Source organism: Apodemus sylvaticus, chromosome 17, assembly GCF_947179515.1.
Source record: "Apodemus sylvaticus chromosome 17, mApoSyl1.1, whole genome shotgun sequence".
In the NCBI taxonomy this organism is placed as follows: domain Eukaryota; kingdom Metazoa; phylum Chordata; class Mammalia; order Rodentia; family Muridae; genus Apodemus; species Apodemus sylvaticus.
Window position 1 is genome coordinate 48,836,623 of NC_067488.1, and position 27,717 is coordinate 48,864,339.

Genomic DNA, 27,717 nt, shown 5'->3' on the forward strand with positions numbered 1-27,717 from the left:
CCAGCTTTTACCTCCCTTCCAGGTCCTTCCAGGTGTGTGTGTGTGGGGGGGGGCATGCATGACGTAATCGGTGGAGATAGGCGGCAAGGGGGTTCTGCCCCCCCCCCCAAGGAGGTTCTGCAGATCTCTTAAAGAGGGTCATTCCTACAGCCAGCGATTCAGCGACGCGTTCAATGAGACACTGTACTGTCAAATGAAGCTCCTTCCCTTTATTTGGGGCAGAGAGGGAAAGGAAAGAGGCAAATAAATAAATAAATAAATAACATGGAGGGCTCCCGAAGGCGGGGACGCGTCTGCACTCTCTGTCCACACCCCGACCACGCGCTATTTTGCAAAGAGGTCATCCGGCTGGCAGGGAGCGCGCCCCACATCGGGACCCCAGCGGCACTCGCTTTCCGAGCGCCAGCTTCCTAGAGCTGCACCTGCCGTGCACGAACACCCCCTGGCGGGAGGCCGGGACTGCGCTTCCCGAGCGCAGGGGAGGGGGCGGGGGCGCCGCGCACGCGCACGGGCCGGCGGCGCGCGCCGAGCGGGGGGCGCCGCGCGGTGCAGCCACGATGGAAGGGGGTGCGTACGGAGCGGGCAAAGCCGGGGGCGCCTTCGACCCCTACACCCTGGTGCGGCAGCCACACACCATCCTGCGCGTCGTGTCTTGGGTAAGGACACAGCAAGGCGGGCTGGGGCGCGGGTACCGGCGCGACCTCACCTGGCCCGGGCGGCCCTGCCGACACAAGCGGATCCCGGCCCCTGCCATTGAGTTCCTCAGCCCTATCTCCGAGACCTCTAGGCTGTCGCTGCTTTGCATCTAGCGGCCCGGTTCGCGCGCGTCCATGGGGACGGTGCCCAAGTTCAAGGCCGCTTATTGGGGGGCGCGGATCAGGGCGTGGATCTTTTTCTAGGGCGCACTGCTGCACCTGCCGCGCGCTTTCGGGGCGAGGACCGGGAACTAGATTTCGTTGCTCACCCTGTACGTTGCAGAGCTCTGAGGCTGGAGCCTGGATACTTGGGTTCCGCCAATTCCGGCATCTGTTTTGCCGCGTGACCTTGGGCAGGGAACCACCCCAAAAAAGATCAGGGATACGAAGGATTCAGTTCAGAGCTGGGTGGGGAGCGTCACCTCTTATGTCATGCCTCAGTTTCTCGATTTATATATAGGGTGGGAGGAGCCTCCTTGAGGCCCCTTTTGGCTACGACATTTTATGAATCCGCAACTCTCCCATCCCTAGCAAACAAGCACCTGAGTGGATTCTAAATGTTGTCTGGAGAAAGGTCCCTTCCACGCAGTAAAGAGCAGGGAAGCCTGTCAGTTTGCAGTCTTCAGGCCACCTAGTCCGTGCAGGTCCCCCAGGCCTGAGTAGGGCTCAGCTCAAACTGAGCTGGGGGCTGGGGCAGAAACAGCTTGAAGGGGTGACTCAGGGGTCTTTTGCACTCCAGAGCGAGGAGGCCTGTCGGCTCTGGTGTCCTGGCTTCATGGAGGGTCTTGTCTCTGCAGATCTGGAGTCCATTCCTGGTGTGCTAAGACCAGAAGAGCCTGCATTGGTGACATGGGTCAGGGACCTTGGGGGCTAGTAACAGAAGTCAGCTGTGACCTGGGCTTGTTGAGGTGCCCTCTTTTCCTGGTTCTCAGGGCCATTTCCGGCTCTGATGGGTGGAATGGCTTGAGACTTATTCTGGTCTTAGGAATCATTTAAATTTTCTCCTTGTGAGGAGCCTTGTTTCTGTTACTCTTTATGGCTACGCAACCCAGATATATCCCTGAGGGTTTGTGACACCGGATTTATTCATTCTTGACCCTCCCCAGCTTGCAGAGGCCCCTGCCGGGGCCCCTAGATGAAGTGGGAACCCTGGAGGCTCTACTCCCTCTGACCTCTCTGGGGCCCTGGCTGGGAGGTTGCTCACACTAGCTTTGTGAAGGGGCGTGGGCGTTCCTTACGCTTGGGTCGTTTCTACCGGTGATGGCTTCATTTAGCAAAGCTTTATTGAGTCTGCCAGGCCCTGAGGGGAGGGAAGGCAGAATGACTCAGGCTGGGCCCTACAGTTCAGGGAGCCCATGGTCCTACTAGAGTCAGGACAGGGGTCTTCCTGCTGTGGAACTGATGTGCTTCATGGAGGTAATGCCATGTTGGTTCTAGTGGGACCGAGAAGGCTTATATTTTATGTCTGGGTAAAAGGAGGACATGCCCAGCAGGAGGGGGGAAATGAACTAGATCTAGCACCCACTCACTGGCTGTGGGAAAGGCAGGCAAGCCTTGGAATCCAAGTCTTCTTGTCACCAGAGGACTGGGCTTCTGCTGTAGGGGAGATGGCAAACCCTGTAGTTTCCAGATTGGAAAGATGTATAGATGATCAAGTCCAGTCCCAGCCCAAAGCCCTTCGGGCCCTTCCGGCCCTGCTCACACACCTGCCTCCCAGGTGCTTTAATGCTTCAGCAATGGCGTGTTCTGTAGGCTAGAGGAAAACAAAATGTTTTTAAAATCTAGATAAAAAGCTTTGATCCTGGGGCAGTCGTGGCTCCTGCCCTTGATGGGGAGTACTCAGAGACTGAGGCAGGTGGATTTCTGAGATCAAGGCCGGCCTGGTCTACAGAGTAAGTTCCAGGACAGGCAGGGCTACACAAAGAGACCTTGTCTCAAAAAAGCCAAAAAACAAACAAACAAAAACCAAAACAGAACAAAAAACCAAAGGTTTTGCGCGATGGTGCATGCTTGTAATCCCAGTATTCCGGAGGAAGAGGCTGAAGGATCAAGAGTTAATGCTAGCCTCGATTACATGGTAAGTTGAGGCCAGCCTGGGCTACATGAGACTGCCTAAAAGGAAGATAAAGAGTTTTGTGCCCCTACTTGCTTATCAGTGTATTACCAGCTTTTTATTGGACAGCAACACGGGACACATAATACCATTGAAGCACACACTCCCGGTGAAGAGGGGACTGGGGCGTGGCCGGTAGTAGACCACTTTGCCTAGCAAGTGTAAGGCTCTGGTCTCCAACCTCAGCTCCAATGGGGGTGGGAGGTGGGATGAGAAAGAATGAAAGAAAGAGAGAGAGAGGAAATGGTGAATTTCATGTGGTGCCGCGTTGTCTCTGTTCCATCTTTTGGAACAGTCCGTGCTGTATAGACGTCTTAACACATTCTGGAGTGGGCCCATACCTTCTCTCCGCCCTCACGGTTTTGCATCTACTGTGTGTCTGGTAGCCCCCATACTTCCTCATGGAGCTACGGGAGCCTGGGTTCTGGGTCTGAGGTGCCTGATTCGCTCAGGTTTGCTCACACCTTCCTGGCTTTAGCATTGATGGAGCCGGAGTCCCAGGCCCCTCTGTCCCATACAGGCTGGACTAATACCTAGGCCGCGACCTCAGGCACCATGTGGTCCCAGCGCCAGGTACACATAGACGTGTGTGTTAGTAGAACTTGTTCCAGGATGATCTTTTGTTGTTGTTGTTGTTGGTTTTCTGAAAGATGGCCTTAAGACCCTTACCATGCAAGCTATGTGACCTCACTCCACCCGGACCTTGTGAACCTCGGGTCCCTGGAGCCATTGACCTCCGTGGCACAGAAGCAGGGCTTCCCAGAACCCACTTGTCCCTCCACTGGAGCTGTCTCTACTCTTGGCTGTCACTCCTTCCTCCAGGCTGGGCAAGGCCAGACTGCACTTGATGGGGACGACGGAGCTGGGACTCCGTCCAGGGCAACTACAAGCTGTTGCCTCCGTCTGTTTTCTTATCCCCTTTTTTCCCCTCCCCATATCTTTTTTAAAAAGACAGGGTCTTATATAGCCCAGGCTGGCCCTAAATTTGATATGTAGCAGAGGATGACCTTGAACTGATCCTTCTGCCCTCCCTCTGGTGCTAGGATTATAGGCTGTGCTACCACACCTGGTTTTTTTGTTTTGTTTTGGTTTTTTTTCTAGACAGGGTTTCTCTGCGTAGCCCTGGCTGTCCTGGAACTCACTCTGTAGACCAGGCTAGCCTTGAACTTAGAAATCCACCTGCCTCTGCCTCCCAAGTGCTGGGATTACAGGTGTGGGCAACCATCGCCCTGCACCACACCTGGTTTTATTAAGTATTGGTGGTGGTGTAGAACAAGCCAAGCAAGCCCGCCATCAGCTGAGCTACAGCCTCAGCCTCCTTTAAATATTTTAAATTTTCATTTCATTTTTTAAAGATTTATTTAGTTATTTTATATGTGTGAGTACACTGTAGCTGTCATCAGGCACACCAGAAGAGGGCGTCAGATCCCATTACAGATGGTTGTGAGCCACCATGTGGTTGCTGGGAATTGAATTCAGGACCTTTGGAATTGCAGTCAGTGCTCTTACCCGCTGAGCCACCACTCCAGCCCCTCATTTCGTTTTTTTTTTTTTAATGTGTATGTGTCTCTGTGGGCATATTTGTGCAGGGGACTGAGGAGGAAGAGATTGTTTGAAACCTTGGAACTAACTTGGAGTTAGAGGCACAAGCCTCCTAACCTGGGTGCTGGGAACTGAGTACCCTGGGTGCTGGGAACTGAGTACCACAAGGGCTTTTAGAGCAGTCTCTCCAGCACCTTTTACTTTTTGTTGTTTTGTTTTGTTTTGTTTTGTTTTGAGACAGGGTTTCTCTGTGTAGCCCTGGCTGGCCTGGAACTCACTCTGTAGACCAGGCTGGCCTGAAACTCCTGCCTCTGCCTCCTTTGTGCTGGAATTTTTTTTTTTAATTTACTTATTTATTATATGTGAGTACACTGTAATTGTCTTCAAATACACCAGGAAAGGGCATCAGATCTCATTACTAATGGTTGTGAGCCACCATGTGGGTGCTGGGAATTGAACTCAGGACCTCAGGAAGGGCAGTCAGTGCTCTTAACGTTAGCCATCTCTCCAGCCCCAAGAAGGAACAAAGTGACAGTTCAGACGGCTGTAAGCCATCATACAATCGCTGGGATTTGAACCCGAGTACTTTGGAACTATAGTCGGATTTTTTAACCGCTGAGCCATAGCTCCAGCCCTTGTGCTAGGATTAAGGGCACATCCAGCTAATTTTTTTTTAACGTTTTTTGTTTGTGTGTTTGTTTGTTTTGGTTTTGTTTTGTTTTGTTTTTCTAGACAGGGTTTCTCTGTATAGCCCTGGTTGTCCTGGAACTCACTATGTAGACCAGGCTGGCCTCAAACTCAGAAATCCACCTGTCTCTGCCTCCCAAGTGCTGGGATTAAAGGCGTGCACCACCACTGCCACCCAGCTTCTTACATTTTTTTAAGATTAATTTTTATTTGTGTGCTTAATTTGTGCTTGTGTGTGCATGTCATGTGAGTATGGGTGCTTGAAGAGGGCATCAGGTCTCCTGCAGTTGGAGGTATGGGCCATCTTCTGTGAGAAATGTGAACTGAAAACAGGTCCTCTGGAAGAGCAGTGAGTGCTCTTAACCCCTGAAGCATCACTCCAGCCCGTTTTTAACTTGAGTTTCAGACAGTCTTGATGTATAGCCCAGGATGTCCTTGAATTTAAGGTCTTGTCTCTCAAGTACTAAGATTATAGATGCGCAGTCCAGTTTTATCCCCTGACTTCCGGTGGCAGCCTATGCCCCTGCTGGAGGTGCTGGGTGGGGGAGCCAGTTCTCAGCCCCGTGACTCAGAGCAACAAAGTTGAACAAAGGCCAGGGGATGAGAGGGGAGGCCCGGAGGCCAAGGGAGGATAACTGGGTAGTTGGAAAAGCCAGGCTTGGAAGCCAGACCTGAAAAACCTGCTTCCTGGTGGGAGAAAAGGTATACAGGGTACAGGGCAGGCCTGTGGCAGCCTTCCTCAGCCCTGCCTGGCTGTGTGACAGAGCACGATATTCTGTGAGCCTCAGTTCCCTGCTGATTAAGTAACAGAAAGACAATGTCATATTATATATATATATATATATATATATGTATATATATATATATATTTTTTTTTGGTTGGTTGGTTGGTTGGATTGGTTTGGTTTTTTGAGACAGGGTTTCTCTGTGCAGCCCTGGCTGTCCTGGAACTCACTCTGTAGACCAGGCTGGCCTCAAACTCAGAAATCTGCCTGCCACCGGGCAATGGTGACAGACACCTTTAATCCCAGCACTTGGGAGGCAGAGGCAGGAGGATTTCTGAGTTCAAGGCCAGCCTGGTCTACAGAGTAAGTTCCAGGACAGAGAAACCCTGTCTCGAAAAACCAAAAGAAAAAAAAAAAAAGAAGAAGAAGAAGAAGAAAAAGAAATCTGCCTGCCTCTGCTTCCCAAGTGCTGTAATTAAAGGTGTGCGCCACCACCGCCCAGCTAATGTCTTAGATCTTATTTATTTTATTTTATACGTATGAATGTTTTGCCTATATGTATGTTATACACCACATGTGTGTCTGGTGGAACTTCTATGGAACTCAGAAGTCAGCATCAGATACTCTGAAACTGGAGTTATGGATGGTTGTGAGCCACTGTGTGGGTTCCAGGAATCAAACCTGGGTCCTCTGCGAGAAAACCGGTGCTCAGTCATCTCTCCAGCCCAATGGTATGCCCACCCTTAAAAAGGCAGTGCCAAAAGGCTTGGAAGATGGCTTTGCCCGTTAGTGCTTGCGATGTAGGCCTAAGGTCCTGGGTTTAGATCCCTAGCGCCATCGTGAAAGCACGTTTTAATAGCACGAGGCTGTAACCCCAGCACTGGGCGGGGCATACACAGGCAGGTCCCTGGAGCTCTGCTTGCCAAATCAATAACTTGAGTGCCCAGTGAGGGTCCCTGCCTAGAGCAGCAAGGGCTGAGGACACCCCCATGCTGACCTCTGGCCCCCACATGTATGCACACAAGCAAACACTGCGGCAGAGGGAGGCTCGTTGGCACACACGTGAGCAGAGCGGAACACTGTGGGAGCTTGGCAGAGTAGTCATGCCCTCATGTTTCTGGGGGAGCCTTCTTTTCAAGGCACGGAGTTTGGCCCATCTCTTCTGTTGAGGAGGCAGGTGCCAGTGAAGTGAATTGTGGGAAGAGGTACTTTGGCTGGTACAGCCCCAGCCTGTCAGCCCAGGCTGGGACCATAGAGGAGATCCCAACGAGTCAGATTTCTCAATTACAGAGCAAGTGGACATGGCCTGGGACCTGGGTCTTCAGCTTCTGCGTCACTCCTGAAGTCCCAACCTGGGACCTCCTTGTGTAAATTGCACTGTAACAGGCCAGAGGTGGGCAGGCTCAGGGTACTGTCTCTCAAACCCTTCTAGGCCCTCCCCCAGCTTAGACTGCACAGCAGGCCTGATACCTCCCTTCCTTCTGACAGACTAGTTCCAGGGTGACCACTGTCCCTCCACGTCCATGTCACATACCTTCCCTCGTCGGCTGGTCGTCCGTCCTGGTCCCTGTGCCAACTTCCGATTCCACAGCTTGGCTCCCCTTCTTCCACAGTCTCTTCCTTATCTGCCATAGCCACAGCCACCATCCACACCCCAGGTTGTGTGTAGCCTCGTCCCCAGCCCAGTTCTCCTCAGCCTTGTCTGTCCTGTGATTGTGTACCTGGACCTCGGAGCCACAGATTCCTCTCCACGACCCTTATCCCGGGGCTTCTTGTCTCTCCGCCTTGGTTCCTCAGTAGTTACGCGTCCCTGCTCTGGCACACCTGCTATAGCTGGGCCAATGGCGGCGCTGTGCCCCTTCTGGGCCAGCACCCTGTTTGATGGCCCAGGCTGCTCTCCCATGTTCCCATTCCTGCGTCTGCATCTGGCGTTTTCTCTCCTTGATCTCCCCACCCCCACACACATATTCCCCATGGTCCCCTCTCTGCTCTTGCCCCTTTCCCCTCTTCAGCATAGGAAGCCGCCCCCTCCCCATTTCCCTGGTCCCTTGTAGGGCTGCGTGTGCTCAGTCTAGCTCAGTACTCAGCAGGCTCGCCCCTACCTCACGCCTCCCTCTGGTCAGGCTCATCCACGACCTGACCTTCACATTGCCAGATCCCGTGGCCAATCGTTATCAATGGATCTCCACCGTGCCTGGCTGGCAGCGAGGGCCTCTGCATGCCCGTACAGTAAATCCAGACGCATAGGATGTGGACTCGCTGTCCTCTCCTTAACCTATGCTCTGAGTGTGTTCTGGACGCCTGCTCCAGCAGTGAAGGCCTTCACACTAATGAGGGATATGTGATCCAGAATCCACTTAAAATAGGGCCGTGGTGAGTGAGTGAAGAGTGTGGGCCCTGGCTTAGCGACAGGGAGCTGACACTAGACTTAGGATAATAACCAGCCAGCCAGAAGGAGCTGATGCTGCAGCGGAGTTGAGTCCGGCTATAAGCCTTGGGGGCAGGGAATCTGCCAGCCCCCCCAGCACTAGGGGATGGCTGGTTTCTTGGGAGGGCTCCATACTGTGGCTATGTGAGGTGGGGCTTCTCCTACTCTGTCCCTTTGTTTTACCTGAACTGTCATCTCCCCTGTGAAGCCATCCTGGGCTCCCAGCTTGCTCCTGACTCTTCGCTGCCCTTGGACCTGGCAGGTAGCGGAGGATTGGCAAAGCTGCAATCTCTTCCACCTTGTCTCCAAAAGGGAGCCATGGCTAGGAGCAAGGCGGTGTCGAGCTGGGGTGCTGGCATCACCTGACACGGAGAGGGGCAGCAGCTGAGGGGAGAACTCTGTCCTCACTAGCTGAGGGACTCCAGAGTCTTAATCAGTCGCCCTATCTCTGAGGTCCAATGGCCGCCTTGCTCGCTGGATGGACTGGATACTTAGGTCCAGCCGTGACGGAATCAGACACTTGGACACTTCTTCAGGTGGTAACCAGGCCTCACTTCCTCCTTCCTTTTAAAAGCGGTAGAGGTGGCACTGATTGAGGGGCGCTGGCCAGTCAAGGCAGTCCTCTGGGTCCTCCTTCCTGGTAAGGCTTCAGGAGGGGTAAGTTTGTAGCATCTCAGTACCCGATGAGACCATGTCTCTGTGCCCTGCCCAACCCCCCCTCCCCCAGACCTTGTGAGGACAGCCTGTGGGAAGATTACCACTTAATCCCCAATGGTCACATCCAAGGCTACAGGGAGAAGAGGCTCAAGCTCTCCAGGCAGATGAGCTCCTGCTGGAAGCTGTCACGAGTCCTTGAGCTGTCGTTCCCCGCTTCCCTCACATGATCCTGTAGACCGAGGACTTGTCTGTAGTAGGGCCCTTGGCAGCCTGAGTCATCTCTGCATGGTTTCCTGTTGGAACCCTGGAGGCAGGACTGGGGCTAGGGAGGGGCCAACTTCAGGCCAGATGCTCTCTGGAGCCAGGTTTAGCTCACAGTAGGTTTAGAGAGGCTGCACTTCCAGGGGTGTGTGGAAGGTCCTACCTACCGGCCAGGGATGCTGACAAGTTCTTTCCTTGAACTCTGCACTGCCTGTGCCTGTCAGACTGGCTCCTGCTTCCCGCCAGGCTTCTCCTGACCTTCCTACTGGGTCCAGGAAGACCGAACCCCACAGTTGAGCTATAGGGAACAACTTATGTAATGGTGTCATGGAGGACACTGACTGGAAGCTGTCCTGGATCTGAGAGTCCTGTCTGGAGAGGGCTTCCTGGAGCTGCGTGGTTCCTGTGACTGCTTAGATGCAGCAGAACCAGCCTCCCTGGGAAGCTCTGGGGGAAAGATAGCTTTTGTCCTTGGCCACAGGACGGACAGCCAAGGGCAAAGGCCTAGAGGTGTCATTGCTTTGGGAGGTTGAGCTTGGTAAGGAGCCAGAGAAGAGGGTACGGGCTGTGGTGATTCCACTTCCTGGGGAATTGAGTGTCAGTTCAGTAGGGGACCAGCTGATGCGCCTTGACCTTGGTTTAAGGAGGGTGGCTGGTATGACTGCGGCCATTGCCTGACGATCTGTGGAGGTGGCCTGGCTCCAAGGTGGTAGCACGAAGAGTTACAGAGTTATGTGAGGAAGCTGACGTGAGAGGCCAGATGGCCAGATTGGGGTGGGGTGAGGTCCAGTCCAGGTCTGGGGTCTGGTATGTAGATGGGACCCTTTGCGATTTTGTGTGTGTGTGTGTGTGTGTGTACAGCTAATTTGGGTAAACCTGGCATCTATCTAAAGACCTTTCCAGACTAGTGTGGCGGACACTACACCAGGAGGTTGAGTCAGGCGGACTGTTGTGAGTTCAAGGCAGACTGGGCTATGTAAGCGCGTACCAGACGAGCTAAGACCCAGTCTCACAAAGAAGGAGCTGGAGAAATATGCTGCTCTTCTGGAGATATCCAACCAAGTTCAGTTCCCAGCACTCACAGCTGCCGGGAGCTCCAGGTCCAGGGATCTGACGTCATCTTCTGGCCTCCTTGGGCACCTGCACACACATGGCACACACAGGGCTTCTGGAGTTGCTGGGCTGTTCCAAGCTGGCTAAGGAACGGGCTGGGGAGGGCAGCTGTTCTTAGAGCCCTGCGGCTGGCCCAGGCCCAGACTTCCCGCCCGGCTCCGTCCTCTCTGTATACTGACCATTTGGTCCTGTAGGAGATGGGCAGGTTGCATGGGGGCTGTCGTGATTGCCTGGAACTGGGGTCTGGGATCTGCCCCTTCTGGAAGCAGGTGGTTAGAACCTAGAGTGCTGTGGAAATGCAGGCTGGGGCAGAGGCCACGCCCCCGGCTCCCGCTGAACCCTATTGGGTAGCAGTTGCTATGTTGGGATGTATGGTAAGCATTAATGGCCAAGTGGGGTACTTCTATTGGCTTCGGCTGCCCAGGGCTGCAAGCTGGTACAGAATTTCATGAGAGACAAACCGTAAGCATCCTAGCTCATGAGATCAGGGTACGGAGAACCACCTTCCTGTCCCCTGCGGCTGAGCCATCTGTACCCTCCCCATGGCTGACCAGGGTCGCAGAGGCTCAGGACTTCTGGGGCGTCTCATTTCTCTCTGCACCTCTGAATTTAGCAGTCCGGGATCCTGAAATTCTCCTCCAATTAGATCTCTCCTCTGGCTGGCTTCTGAGTTGGCTGCGGGTCTGCACCAAGCACCATCTGGGATGTTTCTAAAGACAGGATGGATGGATTCAGAGCCGTGGCAGAGGCTGTTTATCTGGGCTTCTCCCGTCTATTTTCTTACTGTATTTTATTCAGGGGTGCCTGACACAGCACACAGCTGTCAGAGGATAGCTTTCGGTTTTCCCCTCCTACCACGTGGATCCTGGGACTGAGCTCAGGACGCCAGGCTTTGGTGACAGCACCTTTATCTGCTGAGCCCTCCCCAGCCCTCCCCACCATTGTATCAAGCTAGTGTGGAGAGGGAGATTCCTTTTGAGCCTGCTGCTGTCTAGTGACTTCCTTGGGTCTGGTCCTGCTGTCTGGGTGCTCTGCTGTTTTGGAGCCCTGGTTCTACCTGTGAGACCTTTTTTCTTTCCCCACAGCACAGCCAACAACCGCAATGTATTTTCCCCAGTGTCCTGGCCACCACTGGATCCGTATAGAGTTTCCTTCTGGTTTAGTTTCCGGTTCTCTGGTGTCTGCTTACACTACTCCGTATGTTCCCTGCAGTCTCTGCAGATCTGGCCTTAACGAGCTACCCAGGGAGGCTGCCTGGCACAGGGCACCAGCTTTGGATTCAGAGAGCCTGGCGTGCCTGTGCTGGCTCCCCTCAGCCCCACAGTCCCAGTCCCAGTCCTAAGACAGGAGTGAGTGTGTCTGGTGGGTCAGCGCACACCAGTGCACACCGTAGGTCTTTCTCTCTCCACATCTGTGAGAGGCAGAGCAGCAGGCACCTGAGGAGGCCCTGTCCCCTGCTCTAGGAGGGTTCCACTTGGATGAGAAGCTAGACCATCTCTGCCAGTGAGGAGGAGTCCTGTAGGGGGCTTTGGGCTTTGGAGACCTCCAGAGACTGGTTGTAGGTTTTTGGAGACAGTTTATCTGCAGGCTCCTGTCCCCCGCCGGGGGTTGGGGGGTATGATATTTTCAGGTGCACACCTCTCTCCCCGATGATCATCAAGTCTACTCTCCGATTCGATATTATTCGCTGCGAGGGATCTGGGCAAATTGTGCAGGCCACGTCTCCTCAGCGGTCCTGGCTCTTTCCTGTCTTGCTACTGCAGGAGCTCCCTGCAGTCTCTCTTCCAGCTGCCCAGCCGATTCTTGCAAACTCCGGTTAGGTCAGGTCAGTTGATTGAATCGGTGTTGATTCCTGGAACCACCCTGACCTTAGAGGCCAGGGGCCCGGCCTTTTCTTACCTTGACGACCTTAATTCCGTGATGTCCTCTGGCTGTGCGCCAGCTTCCCCATCCTCCTCCACACACTGCGCCCTAGGGCCTTTGCACTCCTGGGTCCTCCCTGAGTCATCATATTCAAGATACCTGATGGGTTTGGGGACTTGGCTGCAGCCTGGCTAAGTGGTCGCTTCATCAGAGGGCCACCTGGCCACCTGACCTGTCTTCTCCCTGCACCTGTCACGGAGACCAACGTTAAGTTTTGAGGCATGACCTGTACTAGAACAGTCTCCAAGGAGGAAGGCCTAGAGGGGGGCATAGCACAGGGAAAGGAAGGGAGGAAGCGCGGAACTGGAGGGGAGCAGGGCTTCCTGAGTGAATGGGGTGGGTGCCCAGTCGGCCTCTATACCTAGAAACTCAGGGTGACGGTAGAGAGAGGAACCCCAAGCATGACCTTCCAGCTGTAGGGTGGTGACCCGTTGGAGGTCACAGGACCAGTGAGAAGGGTTTGCCACCCAGCTTGTTCTGAATCCTGTGCTTACTGCGCCTGAAGCCAATAGCCACTGCACAGTTGTCAGCCTGTGTCTCGCTGACCTCTAATGCTGGCTTCAGCTGTCCCCAGCCCTCCGCTGCATTCTTGGTCCACAGCCAGCCTCCCTGCGTCCATTCCTCTGAAGTATTGTGTGTTTCAGATCTCTGCAGGGCTGGCTTCTTACCCAATATCAAAGGGCCTGACCTCAGGACGCTTCCCTGACTGTTGATGTATCCTCTTCACCTCCCTGCTGTCAGCCTAAACATCCATTCCCCTGATTAGACATCAGTCCAGCATCTCTCTGGTGCTCGCTCGGGTCATCCCCACATGGGCCTGGTGTGCATTCGTTCTTCAAAGTACATCGGCAGCCCTGGGCTGTTGTTCCCCTGAGTTTGCATTCAGACAGGTAAAACTGCATAGCTGAAGACCCAAGGCCAGGCAGGGGTGCTCAGACCAGACTTGCACCCTACAGGTCACTCCCCTCAGGGATGTCTTACTGCACTCAATGCCTGTTTCTGCAACGTTGCTGGCACCAAGAAGCCTCTAACCTGTGGTGAGTGCCTGACGAGACAGAGCCGGAGCCTGCGGCTACCGCTGTGGGGTTGCAGACCTCCCGTTTCTGTTCTTCTGAGAGTGTTTTGGTCTTGTTTCTCACCCTCCAGGGAACACGTGTCTCCAGCACATTTTTCTTGGCCTCTCCGAGGACTTCCCGCCTGGTTTACCCTAGACACCCAGTCTCTTCCACTTTCCCCAAGGCCCAGGTTTCCGCCTGCCTCCTCCCCTCCCGGCTCCTCCCAGCCTCTGAGGAGGCCATTCCCTTGCCTGTGAGAAGATGGCCTACTCTTGTTCTTAGGCCTGCAGCAGTGGGATATTTTCTGGCCACAGGAAGCGTGCACCTCCTAGACAGTGTTGTTGCTCAAGAGAGTCCTCTGGCATTGAGCCTTCCTGCCCATAGCCTCCAGGGAAGGAAAACACCCTGCAAGGACCTCTCTCTTACTCCTCTGAGGCAAGCCCTGCTCTGGGGTGCAAACCTCTCCATGTGGAGAAGCTGGTATTGTTTTGAAAAGCCAGGATGGTTAGCACCTGACCAACCAATGAGCGGCGGCGTCCCCTGTGTGTATGTGTGCTTACGAGTGTGCGACCGTGCACAGGTGGAAGTCAAAAGACAATTTTGCGGAGTTGTTTCTCTCCTTCCACCTTTATGTGGGTCCTGGGACTTGAACTCAGGTCTTCAAGTTTGTGCTGCAAGCACTTTTATCCCCTGAGCCATCTCACCAGAAGATAATTTTTTCTGGAAGACTGTTCGTTGTCCTACACACAGCAAGCCTCAGATTTGAAGGCAGCAGGCCTTTCTGAAGTCTCTCTAATCAAAGACTTTCATCCTGCTGGTTTGGTGGCATCTGGTGATGTGCAGGACATGGTCATTTGGTGCTTGAAGCCTTGGGTTGTTGTAGCTGCCTGACCCAGATGCCAGTGTGCAGGGATGGGCCAGGCTGCTGTCCCTCAGAGCCTGCCTTGCCTGCTTGGGAGCCCCTGACAGAGTCTTTGAGACCCCCTCGTAGGCCACTCCCCTCCTGGTCCCCTGAGCACCAGCCTGGGCTCAGTGTTGCTTAGCCATTATTGATGTCCCTCACCACCTGGTCCGTTTCTTCAGGTCCTCCAGAGGCTGGCTACCTTCTGAGTCTCAGTTTCCCTTTTCTGGCAGTGAGCACTCTAAATCTTCTTCTGGGTTTCATGGGCCAGATGCAGAGCCAGTGAACCAGAATATCCTGTGTGGACAGGTCTGTGGTGTCCTGTGGCTCCGAAAACCTAGCCCTCCATTCTTTCTCCCTCCTTCCCTCCTTCCATCTCTTCTTCCCTCCCTCCTTCTCTCTCCTCTTTCTTTCTCTCTCTTTTCTTTTAAATCAAGATAAGCTCTGACTATGTAGGCCTGGGTATCTTTGGAACTTACTGTCTAGACCAGGCTGGCCTCACATTCACGAAGAGTTCCCTGTCTCTACCTCCCAAGTCTTGGTGTTAAAGTTGTGTGAAACCACACTGCCCCCCCTTTTTTAACTAACCCTTCAAAACCCAGTGGCCTTTAGTATTTTCATGTTGTGCGGTACAACCCAGTCCCTATCAAACGGCCCCCATTCCCTGCCTTCTGCTCTGCTCTGTTGCTGCTTTGCCCGTGGTGAAAACAGCTGGTGGAAGAAATCGCATCAAGTCTGTGGTGTGGTGGCTCATACCTTTCATCTCAGTACTTGAGGCAGAGGCAAATGGGTCTGTCTCTTTTTAAGTTCAAGGCCAGCCTGGGCTACATAGTGAGTGAGACCTGTCAGAAGGAAGGGGGAAAAGGAGAAGAGACAGGGTTTCTCTATGTAGCCCTGGCTGTCCTGGAACTTACTCTGTAGACCAGGCTGGCCTCAAACTCAGAAATCCATCTGCCTCTGCCTCCTAGAGTGCTGGGATTACAAGTGTGCGCCACCACCACCCGGCCAGATTGATTTTTAGTTTTAGTGTTTGACACCAGAGATAAACCTCAGGAAGTCGTGTGCTCAGCACGTCGCTGCCTCTGCACTCCCTCCCTAGCCCTGTATCTGGTCTCCTTGCTTAGTTCAGTTCTTCCCTTCAGTGGCTGACTCAGAATCCACCTAGAAAGGGCTGTGAGCTTTGCTTTCTTTCATTCCTCCATCCACGCAAGTGTAGACAGAATCTTCCTTCAGTGTCCTGAACCTGTGGTCTCAAGCTCGTTCTCATTTTTCCTTGGGAAGAGCTTGCATAAATCCTCTGAGGAGTGCGTGCACGTGCCTGGCTCCTGTCTAGTGCCTGGCTCCGCCCCCCTCAGCGCAGGCACTTAATGGAATTCAAACATCACAGTGCACTGAGGCCTGGGGGAGATGGTGTCAGGAGGCAGTCACGTGGCCAGAGCTATACTGGACCACTGTCATATGACACCCAAGAAGACAAGAAAACAGTGTGAATGGTCCTTGGATTCCCCTCTTTGTCCGTATCACCGGTTCCTTAATCCTCCTGGGGTCAGCTGTGGCAGAGAGCATGCCTGGCTGATACTGAAGTGGCAGTTCTTTATAGAAATATGAAGCGGGGGCAGGGGTGATGAGGACAGCTCCTCGGTTAAGAGCACTAGATGCTCTTCCAGAGGGCAAAGGTTCCACTCCCAGCACCCACATGGTGGCTCACAGGGAGCTCTGGCGCCCTCTTCTGGCCTCTGTGGGCACTGCACACTGTAGTGCACAGACAGATTATCCCTGCACATGAAATACATTTTTAAGAAAGTGGAAAGTAGTTGCTGAAGGAATGTCTCAGTTGCTAAGTCTTGCTATGCAGGCATGAGGACCTGAGTTCAGTCCCCAGTATTCATTCAGAGTTGGGCACGGTGGCTTGAGCCTGTAGTAATAGTGATGTCTAGGCAGAGGCAGGGGGACCACCGGGGCTCACCAGCGGGACGGTCTAACTGAATCTGTGAGCTCCAAGGTTAGTGAGAGAGCTTCTCTCTAAGAGTAAGGTAGACAGTACCAGAGGAAGACCCCGACACTGACTTCTGACCTACACATACATGTGTGCACATACAGATATGCACACGCACACATATGTACATGCGCACATGTGTACACACAGAGACGTGAGGCAACGGCAATTGGGAATGGACAACAGTGATTCCTCCAGCTCCCGCTTCCAGCTCCCCTCAGGCCGCATAAGCCTGTTTCAGTGTTTTTCTGAGATCTGACCTTTCCCCATCCAGGGAGGAAGCATGGAGGTGACAGGCTGGTCCCCTGGGCTTGGGCTCCATTTCTGTCACTCACCAGCTGGACACATTCATTCACACCAGTGCCTCATCCACAGAATGCTGATGATTCTGATATATTAGTTAGCTATTACTGCATAATAAACTGCCCCCACATGTATGGCCTTGAAACAGCTGTCACGCATTGAGACCCAGTCTCCCTGGGTCAGGAATCTGCTTGGTGGGTGCCATTGCCTCCAGGTCTCTCCCAGGCTAACGCCCCGGTATCAGCCAGGGCTGTGGCTCACGTGATGGCTCTGCTCTGGGTGCATCGGTTTCAAGTTCACTAAACGGGTCCTGGGTGGGTTTCAGTCAGCCCCCATTCCACAGGCTGCCAATGGAGGCATCTGCTCCCTTCCGGCTGCCGGCCAGAGACTTCTCCCTGCTCCTTGCTGTGTGGGTTTCTATGGTGCCGCTTGAAACACAGCAGTTGGCTTCCAGTAGAGCAGGCAGGGCAGGAGACCAGAGAGTGAGCGAAGTGGGAGCCAGAAGCAGTCCCTCGCCGCTTTCATAATGTCGTACTCACGGAGGTACTTTGATCCTAGTTCTCCCAGTTATTCCTTCACGTCCCTTCTCCAGAGCCCCCTGATCCCAACAAGTTCTTACCTTCATGCCTTTGCTTATTTATATTTTATTTATGCGTATGTGCACATTGTGTTTATACTATGTGAGTGCAGTGCCCACAGAAGCCAGAAGGGGGCGTCAGATCCCGGGGAGCTGGAATTACAGATGGAAACTGTACCCAGGTCCTCTGGAGGAGTAGCAAGCTCTTAACCCCCTCCCCCTGCGCTGTCTCTCCAGCCCTGTATCTTTGCATTTAAAGTTGTCTGCCTGAGCACAGGAGGGGCAAGCACACTTCACCATCCCTGTACAATAAAGAAGATGCCTGCCCTTCCTCTAGCAACCACTGGCCCCCTGTCGCTCCTCAGAAAAAGGGTAGGGCCTCATGAATCCAGACACTTTTTTTTGTTTTTGTTTTTTCCCTGAGACAGAGTTTCTCTGTATAGCTCTGGCTGTCCTAGAACTCACTCTGTAGACCAGGCTGGCCTCCAACTAGGAGCTCTGTCTGGCCCTGCCTCCCAGGTGCTCGGAGGAAAGGTGTGCGCCACCATCGCCGCTGCCCAGACATGTTTTTAACCACATTGTCTATTAGAAGCAGACCACTGTTCCAACCTCCTGCTGGGTGTGACCAGCAGGAGGCAGGGTCACTACAGCCTGAGCCAGCTGCCCATCCCGCTGACATGAACAGGGTTGGCTACGACTTACAACACGGCCCGTGGGATGCACTTGGCAGTATTGTTACCACTTCGAGCTTTTGTTATTTCATTCCCTTGGGATAGGACCGCGACCTGTGGGTTGAGACACCAGACTAGAACAGCCTAGGCCATTCAGGAGGAACATAATGTGGAACTGGGCAGGTGTCAGGAATGGTGGAAGTTGACCGGGAGGACAGGGTATTGGACCTGAGTTCCACACCAGCCTTGGGACCCTTGGTGTCAGGTGGTAGGCGAGGCTGCATGTGCAGTCAGATGCCCTTAAGTCCTTGCAGCAGTGTTAGGAAATGGTTGATGTTGCCTGTGCTGTGTGACCTCAGGCAAGTCACCCTCCCTCTCTGGGCCTTCTGCTTCACACCTACTTGCCGTGTGTTCACAGTGAGTCGGGGAGCCTTGCTCACACTTGGCCCTCTCCTGGCAGGTCTTCTCCATCGTTGTCTTCGGGTCCATCGTGAATGAGGGCTACCTCAACAACCCGGAGGAGGAGGAGGAGTTCTGCATCTACAACCGCAACCCCAACGCCTGCAACTATGGCGTGACTGTGGGCGTGTTGGCCTTCCTCACCTGCCTGCTCTACCTGGCGCTCGACGTGTACTTCCCACAGATCAGCAGTGTTAAGGACCGCAAGAAGGCCGTGCTATCTGACATCGGTGTCTCGGGTGAGCAAGCTTTGGGGGTGCCCCTTACCAGCGTGTCGAGAGCTCTCTCCTCTACCCTCCCCCCGAAGTGTAGGTGACTGACTAGGGACTGTGGTTGGGGAGGGGAGGGCTTCTTCTGCACCCCTCCCTGGGGAGACTGGAGCTGCCCCCTTCCATTGGTCCTGGGAAGGACTGCCACCCTTTGCAGGTCTCTGACCCCTTGAGAGTCCCAGAATCAGCCCGAGCATGGTTAGGACTGACGGCCCCTGCTTCTAGGCCTGGGGTCCCTTTGACCTTCTAGAAAGAGCTAGGACTAAATGAATGTCCCCAGAAGCTCCTCTTAGGGGCTGGTACGTGCCCGCTCTGTCCTGGACAGCTCTGGTAGACCATGGGTGCCCATTTGCCCTTCTGCCCAACCACACAGCTCAGCTTCAGACGGGCTCCTTTTAGGGTTGTTTCTGGAAGCTGCACACGGGTGGAAAGTGGAGATCCAGGCTTCGGGTCGTGCGGCCACTATAGTCCTGTCTCAGTTGTCCCCTCCCCACAGTTCTCTAGAGGTCTGAGCAGGGTCACTGCATTCTGCCCCATGCATAAGCCACTAGGCTTCCCGACCAGGTCAGGGAGAGGGCAGCCGTTTAGAGACGCCCCAGATATGGCTGCCTCCTGCCCTCTGTGCCGTCCTCCCTGTATTCCAGCCCTGTGAGTTGGCTTGACCTGCCATCTCTGTGGTCTCCCCGACCCCAGCTCTGTGATTTTCCTGGCTCCCTCTCTCTGCTCCAACCCCTAGCTCATTATTTGGGGGTCAGGGAGATGGGAGCATGCTCTTGAACTGTCCCCCTGTTCCTCTGGGTCCTGTTTTCTCCCCTTCTCTTTGTGTGTCCCTGACATCTGACCTGGCCCTGGGCACCCCAGCCTTCTGGGCCTTCTTCTGGTTCGTGGGTTTCTGCTTCCTGGCCAACCAGTGGCAAGTCTCCAAGCCCAAGGACAACCCTCTGAACGAAGGGACGGACGCAGCCCGCGCTGCCATCGCCTTCTCCTTCTTCTCCATTTTCACGTGGGTGAGTATGGGTCCCCTAGAGTCCCCACTTGCTCCAGCCAGACCCCAAGCTGTGTCCCGTTGAGTGGATGGGCTGAGCCCTGCTTCCCGGGGGGACCCTTGCGGGCTTCCTGAGCAAGGCAGACCCTCGCCTTGTGGTGGAACAGCTTTCCTAAGGATGTGGCTTAAATGTCACAGTGTCGCCCGGATGGGTCTCGACCTCAAGAGCCTCCTGCCTTAGTCTCTGGGCACTCACCGTGCTTTTGCCGCTTTCCTTTCACGGACCGAATCTTCACTCTTGGGGTCTCCCCACTCCAGGAGAAAGCTTCCTATTGGCTCCGCTTTCCAAACAAGGAAACCGGGGCTCAGTCACTTTGCAGTGCACTTATTTATATTTTGTCTTTTTAAGGGATTTTATTTTTAGGTCCAGGATGGTGGCATTCGCCTTTAATCTCAACACTGGGAGACAGAGGCTGGCTGATCTCTGAGTTTGAGGCTATCCTGGTCTATAGAGTGAGTTCTAGAGCTACATAGGGAGACCTGGCTCAAAAACAAAACAAGCCGGGCGGTGGTGGCGCACGCCTGTAATCCCAGCACTTGGGAGGCAGAGGCAGGTGGATTTCTGAGTTTGAGATCAGCCTGGTCTACAGAGTGAGTTCCAGGACAGCCAGGGCTACACAGAGAAACCCTGTTTAATGTGTGTGTGTGTGTGTGTGAATGAATGAATGCATTATCTAGGATCTAGGGGTCCAGCATGGGGTCCTTTTCAGGGCTAGCCCAAGGTCTCAAGGGCTCCATGTGCCACAGCAATGCTAGCCCTTTTGCGTGGGTCTAGGTCAACCATCCATTTCCTCCCTTCCTAATCACCAGTCGAGAGAGGTTGGGGTGTCAACAGCCCCCCTTCCCTCTTCTCCCTTCTGTTACTCCATTGTAAGTTCCACATTCTTCAAGGAAGCCCGTGGGCTGCACACTGTCAGCCTTCTCTCTCCCTACTCTCCCTGGGTGACTTTAAAGATTTATTTATTTATTTTATGTATGTGATTGTACTGTTGCTGTCTTCAGACACACCAGAAGAGGGCATCGGATCCCGTTACAGATGGTTGTGAGCCACCACATGGCTGCTGGAGATTGAACTCGGGACTGCTAGCGGAGAATCTTAACCGCTGAGCCACCTCTCCAGCCCAGACTTCTTTTTCTTTTTGAGGACCCCAGCAGCCATCTTTGGGGGGCACTCTGTACCCCCCAGTATTGGGAGCTAGAGTTTTGCGGTTCAGGTCCCAGAGGCTAGCCATGGTCACCATAGAGCTCTTGATATCTTCAGGACTGGGCAGGAAGATCAAAGCTCAGGGGATCTCATTCGGGAAGAAGGTACCCTAAAAGTAGGACTTCCCCTATTCCTGCCGCTGGCTGAGATGGTGAGGCCGGCAGGAGCGTAGCAAACACCCAATAGCCTGGTGCTGCTGCCCACTGCTGGCCCTTCCTGAGGCAGCTCTGCCCTTCCGCTTCCTCAGTGGCCTCACCCCTGCTCTCTCTGGCAGAGCCTGACCGTAGCCCTGGCCGTACGCAGGTTCAAGGACCTTACCTTCCAGGAGGAATACAACACACTGTTCCCCGCCTCAGCACAGCCGTAGTCCCTGAAGGACAGGGAGTCTACACCTCAGCAGGGCCCAGGTGCAGGAAGGCCCAGTGCTGGAGATTCTGACCACTAGGACAGGATGAGACTGGCCAGAGGAGTCGGCTATGGCTCACCACGGTCTCCCGCATGCTGCATTTCTTCCTTTGTTTATTCTTTGCATTCGTTCCTTCAGTAAACATTTATTGAGCAGCTGTTTTGTGCCTGTGTGGATTAGACAGGGCCCTGGCCCCAGGAGGAGCCTGGCTGGGGAGGGAACAATAGCTGGTCTTCCAGAAAGTCGAGTGGGCTGTTGAAAGACCTGAAGTGCCTCCGTGAAGGGACTGTGCTACTGACAGGGTCATAAACCTGTCCATGACTGTGGTGTGAAGGACCAGCTTAGTGTCTTCCTGGGCTGGCTACCTACCGAGGGCTAGCCTGGAATGTTGGACGACCTGTGGCCTGGCTCGGTTTTCCTGTGCCATGTGACTGAGAGCAAATTCTTGCACCACCCTGAATCTTAGTCAATTTTCCTCGCCTGACTGATAATGAATCAATGACTTCAGGCAACTGAGCAGACTGGACCAGGGCTTGGCACAGAGATGCTCAATAAATGTCAGTTCTATTGTTCGTTCATTCATTCATTCATTCATTCATTCCTTGAGGGAAGCGCATCTCCATAAGCCCTCCTTGGAGAGTGGGTCTTATAGTAAATACTTGTTCTGCCAAAAGACTTTGGCTTTTACCCAGACCCTGGGTCTCACCCACCTGTGCTTGTGCTCCCTGCAGAGGTGGGGGATGCAGTGAATACAGAACGCTGCCTCTGCCTTGCTGTAGCTGAGTGCAGTGTGAGCCTGCTGCAGTGTGAGCCTGCTGCAGTGTGAGCCTGCTGCAGTGTGAGCCTGCAGACATTGGAGGCATGCAAGTACAGACAGCCTCCTGCCCAGGAGATGCAGGTCACATGGAGTGCAGGTCCCAGAACGCTGAACAGAGGCCTTCAACACTTCTCTCACAGCTCTGCTGGGCCAGGTCCTTTTTTCCTGCATGTGGTCTCTTGTACTGGCTGGCCACAGTAGGTGTTGCCACGGGGGCAGAAAGGAGCCACAGACACAGTTGTAATTGCCTCTTGATCAGTGGTTCTCAACCTTCCTAATGCTGCGACCCACAGGTTGAAAACCACTGCTTTATCTGGCGCTCTCTCCCTGGGAGGATCTGTAGACGTCTCTACTCTATCCTCCCACCTCTGTTTAGGCATCATGAAGTCCGGGGTGAGGGAGGGCCTGGTCTCCATGCCTCTCAGGCAGTCGTTCTATTTGCTTTCTGCCCTCTCACCCCAGTCCCAGAGAGCTCTGACCGCTCCTCAGTCAGTCACAGGCCAGGGCCCCATGTTTGGGGCTGAACTTCAGCACTCTGCCATGGGTCCCCCTTCTGTCTGCCTTCATCTTCCCAGCCATGACCTAGGAGTGTAGACTGGCAAGGAGTAGGGAAGGCTTTCTCTGTGAATTACAGAGCTGACCTGATGTGCTCTTTGCCCTGCCCCCCCTCCCCCAGGTTAGCACCCTTGTCTTCTCTCTGTCCATGGCTGCAGTTGGATCTTTCCCAAACTGTGCTGAGAGGAACAGGGTGCAGTATGTGTTGAGCAGTCAGGGATCTGATTTGCCCCAAGTGTTTCAGCTAGGATTAGCTTCAGTGGCCAGTTATACCCATTCCAAATAATAACAAATCCCAAGTCTGGAGAGATTGCGTAGGGCTTGCATAGCGGCTGCACGTGTCCCCAGTGATCCAGGCTTCTTCTGTCCCCATCTCTTACCCATTCTCCACCCTGGTGTGTTTTAGCAACTAGAGCTCTGTCCCGCTTAGCACGTCTGCTTCCTAGGCCGTTAGATCAGGGATTGGGTCAAAGAACATTGCCGTATCTCATTGGCTGTGAGTCAGTCACACGACTGCCTAGCTACAGGAGAAACAGAAAGATGGCGTTTAGAAGCTGTGAAGAGGCAACTGTTTCTCCTGGTTCGCGTAGCATCCCTGAGGACACAGTTTGGGAGCAGGCTGTGTGTCTGAGGGCCGTCTTAACCCTCCACAGTAGAGTGCTCTTGTCTTGGGATACATGGGGCAGGTAACTTCTGAGGACCCTGATAGATGGCTTATATGGTCCTGGACTTTGGAGGGGTGGCCGTATGAAATGAACAGTCCTTCCCCTTGGTCCAGCTCAGTGCTTTGAACGTCTATAACCCTCTGCATCCTGTCAACTAACCTCTACTAACCTCTACTCTTGTCTGTCTCTCCCTTAACCGTCCCCACCTATCCCCGTCCCCGCCTGCCCCCTCTCAGGCTGGCCAGGCTGTGCTAGCCTTCCAGCGGTACCAGATTGGCGCCGACTCCGCCCTCTTCTCCCAGGACTACATGGATCCCAGCCAGGACTCCGGCATGCCTTATGCACCCTACGTGGAGCCCAGCGCTGGGTCGGACCCCGCTGGCATGGGTGGCACCTACCAGCATCCAGCCAACGCCTTCGATGCTGAGCCCCAGGGCTACCAGTCGCAGGGCTACTGAGCCCCCCCTGATGGTGGTGACAGTGACCGCCTACCCTGCCCTTGCCCTTCCATCCTAGCTCCCCTCCCAAGCACCCTGCTCCCTCCCAGGTGACCCCGCCTAGCACATGCTCAGTCTCCAGGTGACTCCACAGAAGCCCAGAGCTGCTGGGGTGGGGAGTGGTAGGGTGTGTCCACATATGCGTGCAAGTGTGTGTCCAGCTGGGGTGGGGAGTAGTGGGGTGTGTCCACATATGTGTGCAAGTGTGTGCCCAGCAGGGGTCTACAGGTGGGGCCTAGGGGTTTCAGTCATTCATTGTGTCCTTGGGCATTCACTGAGCACCTACTATATGCCAGGCCTTGCTCAACTGGGGAGTGAGGGAGTTAGAGAGGGGGAAGGTGTTCTGATGAGGCCCTGTTCCAGACACAGGAAAGATGGGACAGACAGATACTGGGAAGTTCAGCCACATGGTGAGTGTAGTCAATCACAGGATGTGGGCCGACATCCCCAGAATCCTTGATATACAACAGTCCTCCTGGGATTGCCAGGGTTATCTCCATTTTATGGTTGAAGAAACTGAGGTCTGAGGGATCTAGGCTCTTTGTTCAAGGTCATTGAAGTGGCTGCTGATGAGGCCACATTAAGATGACCAGATATAGAGCTCCTGCCAGCCTTCTCTACTTCCTGTTCCTGTGCTGTGGGAGTGGGGGTGAGGGCGGGGCAGCGCTTCAAGACTTGAGTCCAGTGAGACCCTGTGATCTGCCTCAAACTGAGGGAGGGCCTCCACGGCCTCAGCCGCTTTCCTCATGCAGGCCCCCTCCTCAGTCTTGGTCTTCTCCCAGTGGGCTCCCTCAACCTGTCCTTGTCCCTTGGTGTTGCTCTGTGCTCAGCATGTCCCACAGGGAACTCCTTTGGCGGGGTATGCCAGCAACCCTTTGCAGTTTCCCAAAGGAGCAGTGGCCACACCTGCCTCTTGGAGGGCTCACTGAGCCCTTCGCTCGTGGCTGGGTAGACAGGAGGCCAGGAGGTAGTGGAGACTGACCCAGGGTCCCAGTGAGGAAGTGGTAGCATGACCTTGCTTCCTAAATTTATTGGCTCCACCCCCAAACTGCCCCCCCCCTCACCTGGGACACTGTCCTCTTTCTGCTTGTTTGGGTCAGCAAAGGCTCAGGCAGGGTCAGTTTGAGTGCCACAGCCACAGGTCACACTACCCCAAATGACGCAGGGGTGAGACGCTGCCCAGAGACTTCCAGCCACCTGAAAGAGAATAGAAAGAGAATAGCCTTGTTGCCTCCAAGAGGGAAGGGAAGTGGGTGGGGCCTAAGGGAACACCAGGGAGGCATTTTCATACAAAATGCTTCCCTCCCTGTGACAGAGGGAGTGCAGAGGGGGGTTGTCTGTGCCATCTCCCTGTGTGTGCCCAGTTCCTGTCAGTGACCTTTAACAATTGAGTGTCCCCACCACCTTGCTCCATGCCCTACAGGACTCTGCCAGGCAGATTTGTTCTTCTGGTCACCCATGTAGTGTGCTGTCACCAAGGGCGTCAGTGGTCCCTGTCTTGTAGGAACCTGTGAAGCAGGCACAGACAGGCCCAGGGTCCATTACAGTGGGAAACCTGGCGACAGCGCAGGCCTGAGGAAGAGTCAGGGAGGGGACAAGGGTTCCAGAGGCCTAGAAGGAGCACCACTGCTCCTCCTCCTGAGCAGAAGGGGAAACCAGGAAGGGAAACAGACCCTTCCGAGTCCTCAGGCGGTTTCCAGAACCAGGAGCACAGAGAGTTAGCATTGGGAATTGGATGCAGACTGAGTCTCCAGGTTTTCTGGGGTTCACGGTGTTGGGAGAGAGCCCCAGGCGGCTGAGTGACAGCTGGCTGTTGCTGACTTCCATTTTCTACACCTGGGAAGGGACTCTGTATACAGCCCCAGGCCTCCACCAGGTGGCTCGGGTGGGGACAGCTTGGGGACCGTTGGCAGTGACTAGAGGAGAGGCAGGCTACCGGAGTGTTGCTGTGACACCACAGGACTTTGCTACTCTGGACCCAGAGCCTCCCTGCCTGTGGGCACTAGAGACCCAAGGACTGCCCATCCGTTTCTCCCTGAACAGCAACAGGCAGCAGGTGATGCCAGGCAGAGGGCAGGGTGCTGGTTAAACTCTGCCCAGCCTTGGGCATCTCTCATAGACTCTTCCTAGTGCTTAGGCCGGAGACCTTTACAGGACCAGAGGGTGGGACTTGAGCATCTCCCCTTGTCCCGTGCATCGTGGTGGGGATGTCAGACAACAGGTGAGCGGCCCGAACAGGATTTGAGTAAGACCCAGGCTTCTGACTCAGTAATTTGAGAGGACTCACACCCCGATGGGCTTGACATAGCCTTTGGAGGACCCAAGGCCAGCAGTGCACCCTGGATTTCCTTCCCCTCTCTACCATCTCTGCTTTCCTCCCACGTTCTCCTTGGAGAGGGTTCCCCACAACCATGCCCTATGGAACTGGGGTTCCCTTTTCCCTGTCAAGCACAAAAGAAGGTCTGGGAAACTTGGGGTCCACACGAGTTTATAGCTGCAGGGATCCTTTGAGAGAACCGTATTTCATCCACAGCCATGCACAGAGTGAGAGATTGGGAGCCCCGTCTTCTGCCTTCTGAGATGACATCCTGCTCACAGGCCATCTTGCCTGGGCGACACCCAGTCTGCCTGGGATGTAGCAATCTAGGAGCTAATCCCCAGGGGACTGGCGCCAGTCTCCGTTCCATCTGTCCCTAATGATTCTTGATTTTCAAAGACTTGGGGTTCCAGGCTTTTCCCATGTAACCAAGAGCTTCCCACTTGTTACCCCTGGGGCACCTCTAACCTTGATTCATAGATCCTTTGCTCCCCAAAGAGTAAGAGCAGGAGTCCCCAGAGTTTGTGGAGGATGAACTGGGCCAGCTGTCTCCCAGTACTACCCCTGACTGATAACTTCCGCCCCCCTGGTGCCCTGGTCCCTCCCGCAGCGTTACTGCCTGTGTATAGTATAAATATATATATTTTCTATATATAAGATGTATAATATAAGGCTCCACAATATATCTGTGAGTGTGTGTGCGCGTGCGTGTGTGCGGTGAAGGGCAGCCCCCAACTTGGGCCCTGCTCTAGACCCTCCCCCATCTGGTTAAGCCTCTCCAGCGGACCCAGTGGCCCTGGGTATCCTCCTCTGTGACATCCATCCATCTGTGGTGACCAAGTGAAGGTGGTGACTTCTGGTGACATAGTAATAAAGTGAAGAGTCAACTCAGCTGTGTCACTGTGTTTCTTTGATGTCCAGAGTTGAACATGCCTTCAGCTTGCTTATCCCCTTTCTCTTGTTTGGCTAACTTGTTTTTCCCAACACAAAGTTCCAAGGCTGGCCTCGAGTTCGTTATAGAGCTGTAGTGACCTTGGACTGTGTGTGTCTTTGTGTCTGTGTGTCTGTGTGTGTGATGTGTCTGTGCTAAAAGAGGAGAGTTTTGTGTTGTCTCTTCTTTCCTTCCACCTTCTCTTGGGTTTAGAGGATTGAACTCACATAGCCAAGTTTGTGCCGCAAACCCCTCTACCCACCGAGCCATCTCGCCAGCCTGCCACATTATTTTCTCAAGACGAGGTCTCTTGCTGATTCTGGACTTCAGCAGTTCAGCGAAGACTGGCTGTTCAATACTGGAAGAACTCCAAGGATCCTCCTGCCTACACCTCCCCAGTACCAAGCTCTATTTTGCATTCTTGCAGTGAATCCAGATTCAGGTCCTCATAATTAAGTAATAAGTACTTTGCCAGCTGAGCCATCTACCTTTCTGATACTTCCTGTACGTCCCAAGTGCTGGGATTATAAGCACATGCTGGCACACCTGGTTTATACTGTACAGGAGGGAGACCCCAGGGCTCTGTGCGTGCTAAGCGAACACCATACTGTCTAAGCTATATTCCCAGCCCAAAAGGATTTTTTTCTAAACATTTACATATTTACTAGGGAGGAGGTGCCATGGAGACCACGTGGGCCTGGTTCTTTCCTTCCACCGTGTGGATCCTAAAGATCAAACTCAGTCATCGGTAGCTGGCCTGATATTCCATACATAGGCTAGACTGACTTTGAACTCTGCGAGGTCCATCTGCCTCCTGACTGCTGGGATTAAAGGCGTGTGCTGCTGTGTCTGGCTCATTGTAAATAGCTATGCATTTTTATGTCTGTGAGGGTTTTGTATGTATG

The 27,717-nt window shown here is 54.0% G+C and overlaps 1 protein-coding gene across 4 annotated transcripts; it reads left to right on the top strand.

Moving 5' to 3' along the window:
* Nucleotides 1–481: 481 nt before the first annotated feature.
* Nucleotides 482–26,772, top strand: Syngr1 (synaptogyrin 1). 4 transcript variants are annotated; one of them, XM_052161629.1, is made up of 4 exons: nt 482–656; nt 18,108–18,345; nt 19,237–19,382; nt 23,304–26,772. In XM_052161629.1, the coding sequence occupies exons 1-4, from the start codon at nt 558–560 to the stop codon at nt 23,523–23,525; spliced, it is 705 nt and encodes a 234-aa protein (XP_052017589.1). In that variant the 5' UTR covers nt 482–557; the 3' UTR covers nt 23,526–26,772. The 4 variants fall into 4 exon arrangements, with proteins under 4 accessions (XP_052017589.1, XP_052017590.1, XP_052017591.1 ...); XM_052161630.1 differs by having other exon boundaries at nt 483–656; nt 23,370–26,772; XM_052161631.1 differs by lacking the exon at nt 23,304–26,772 and adding an exon at nt 20,423–20,892 and having other exon boundaries at nt 483–656.
* Nucleotides 26,773–27,717: the final 945 nt, after the last annotated feature.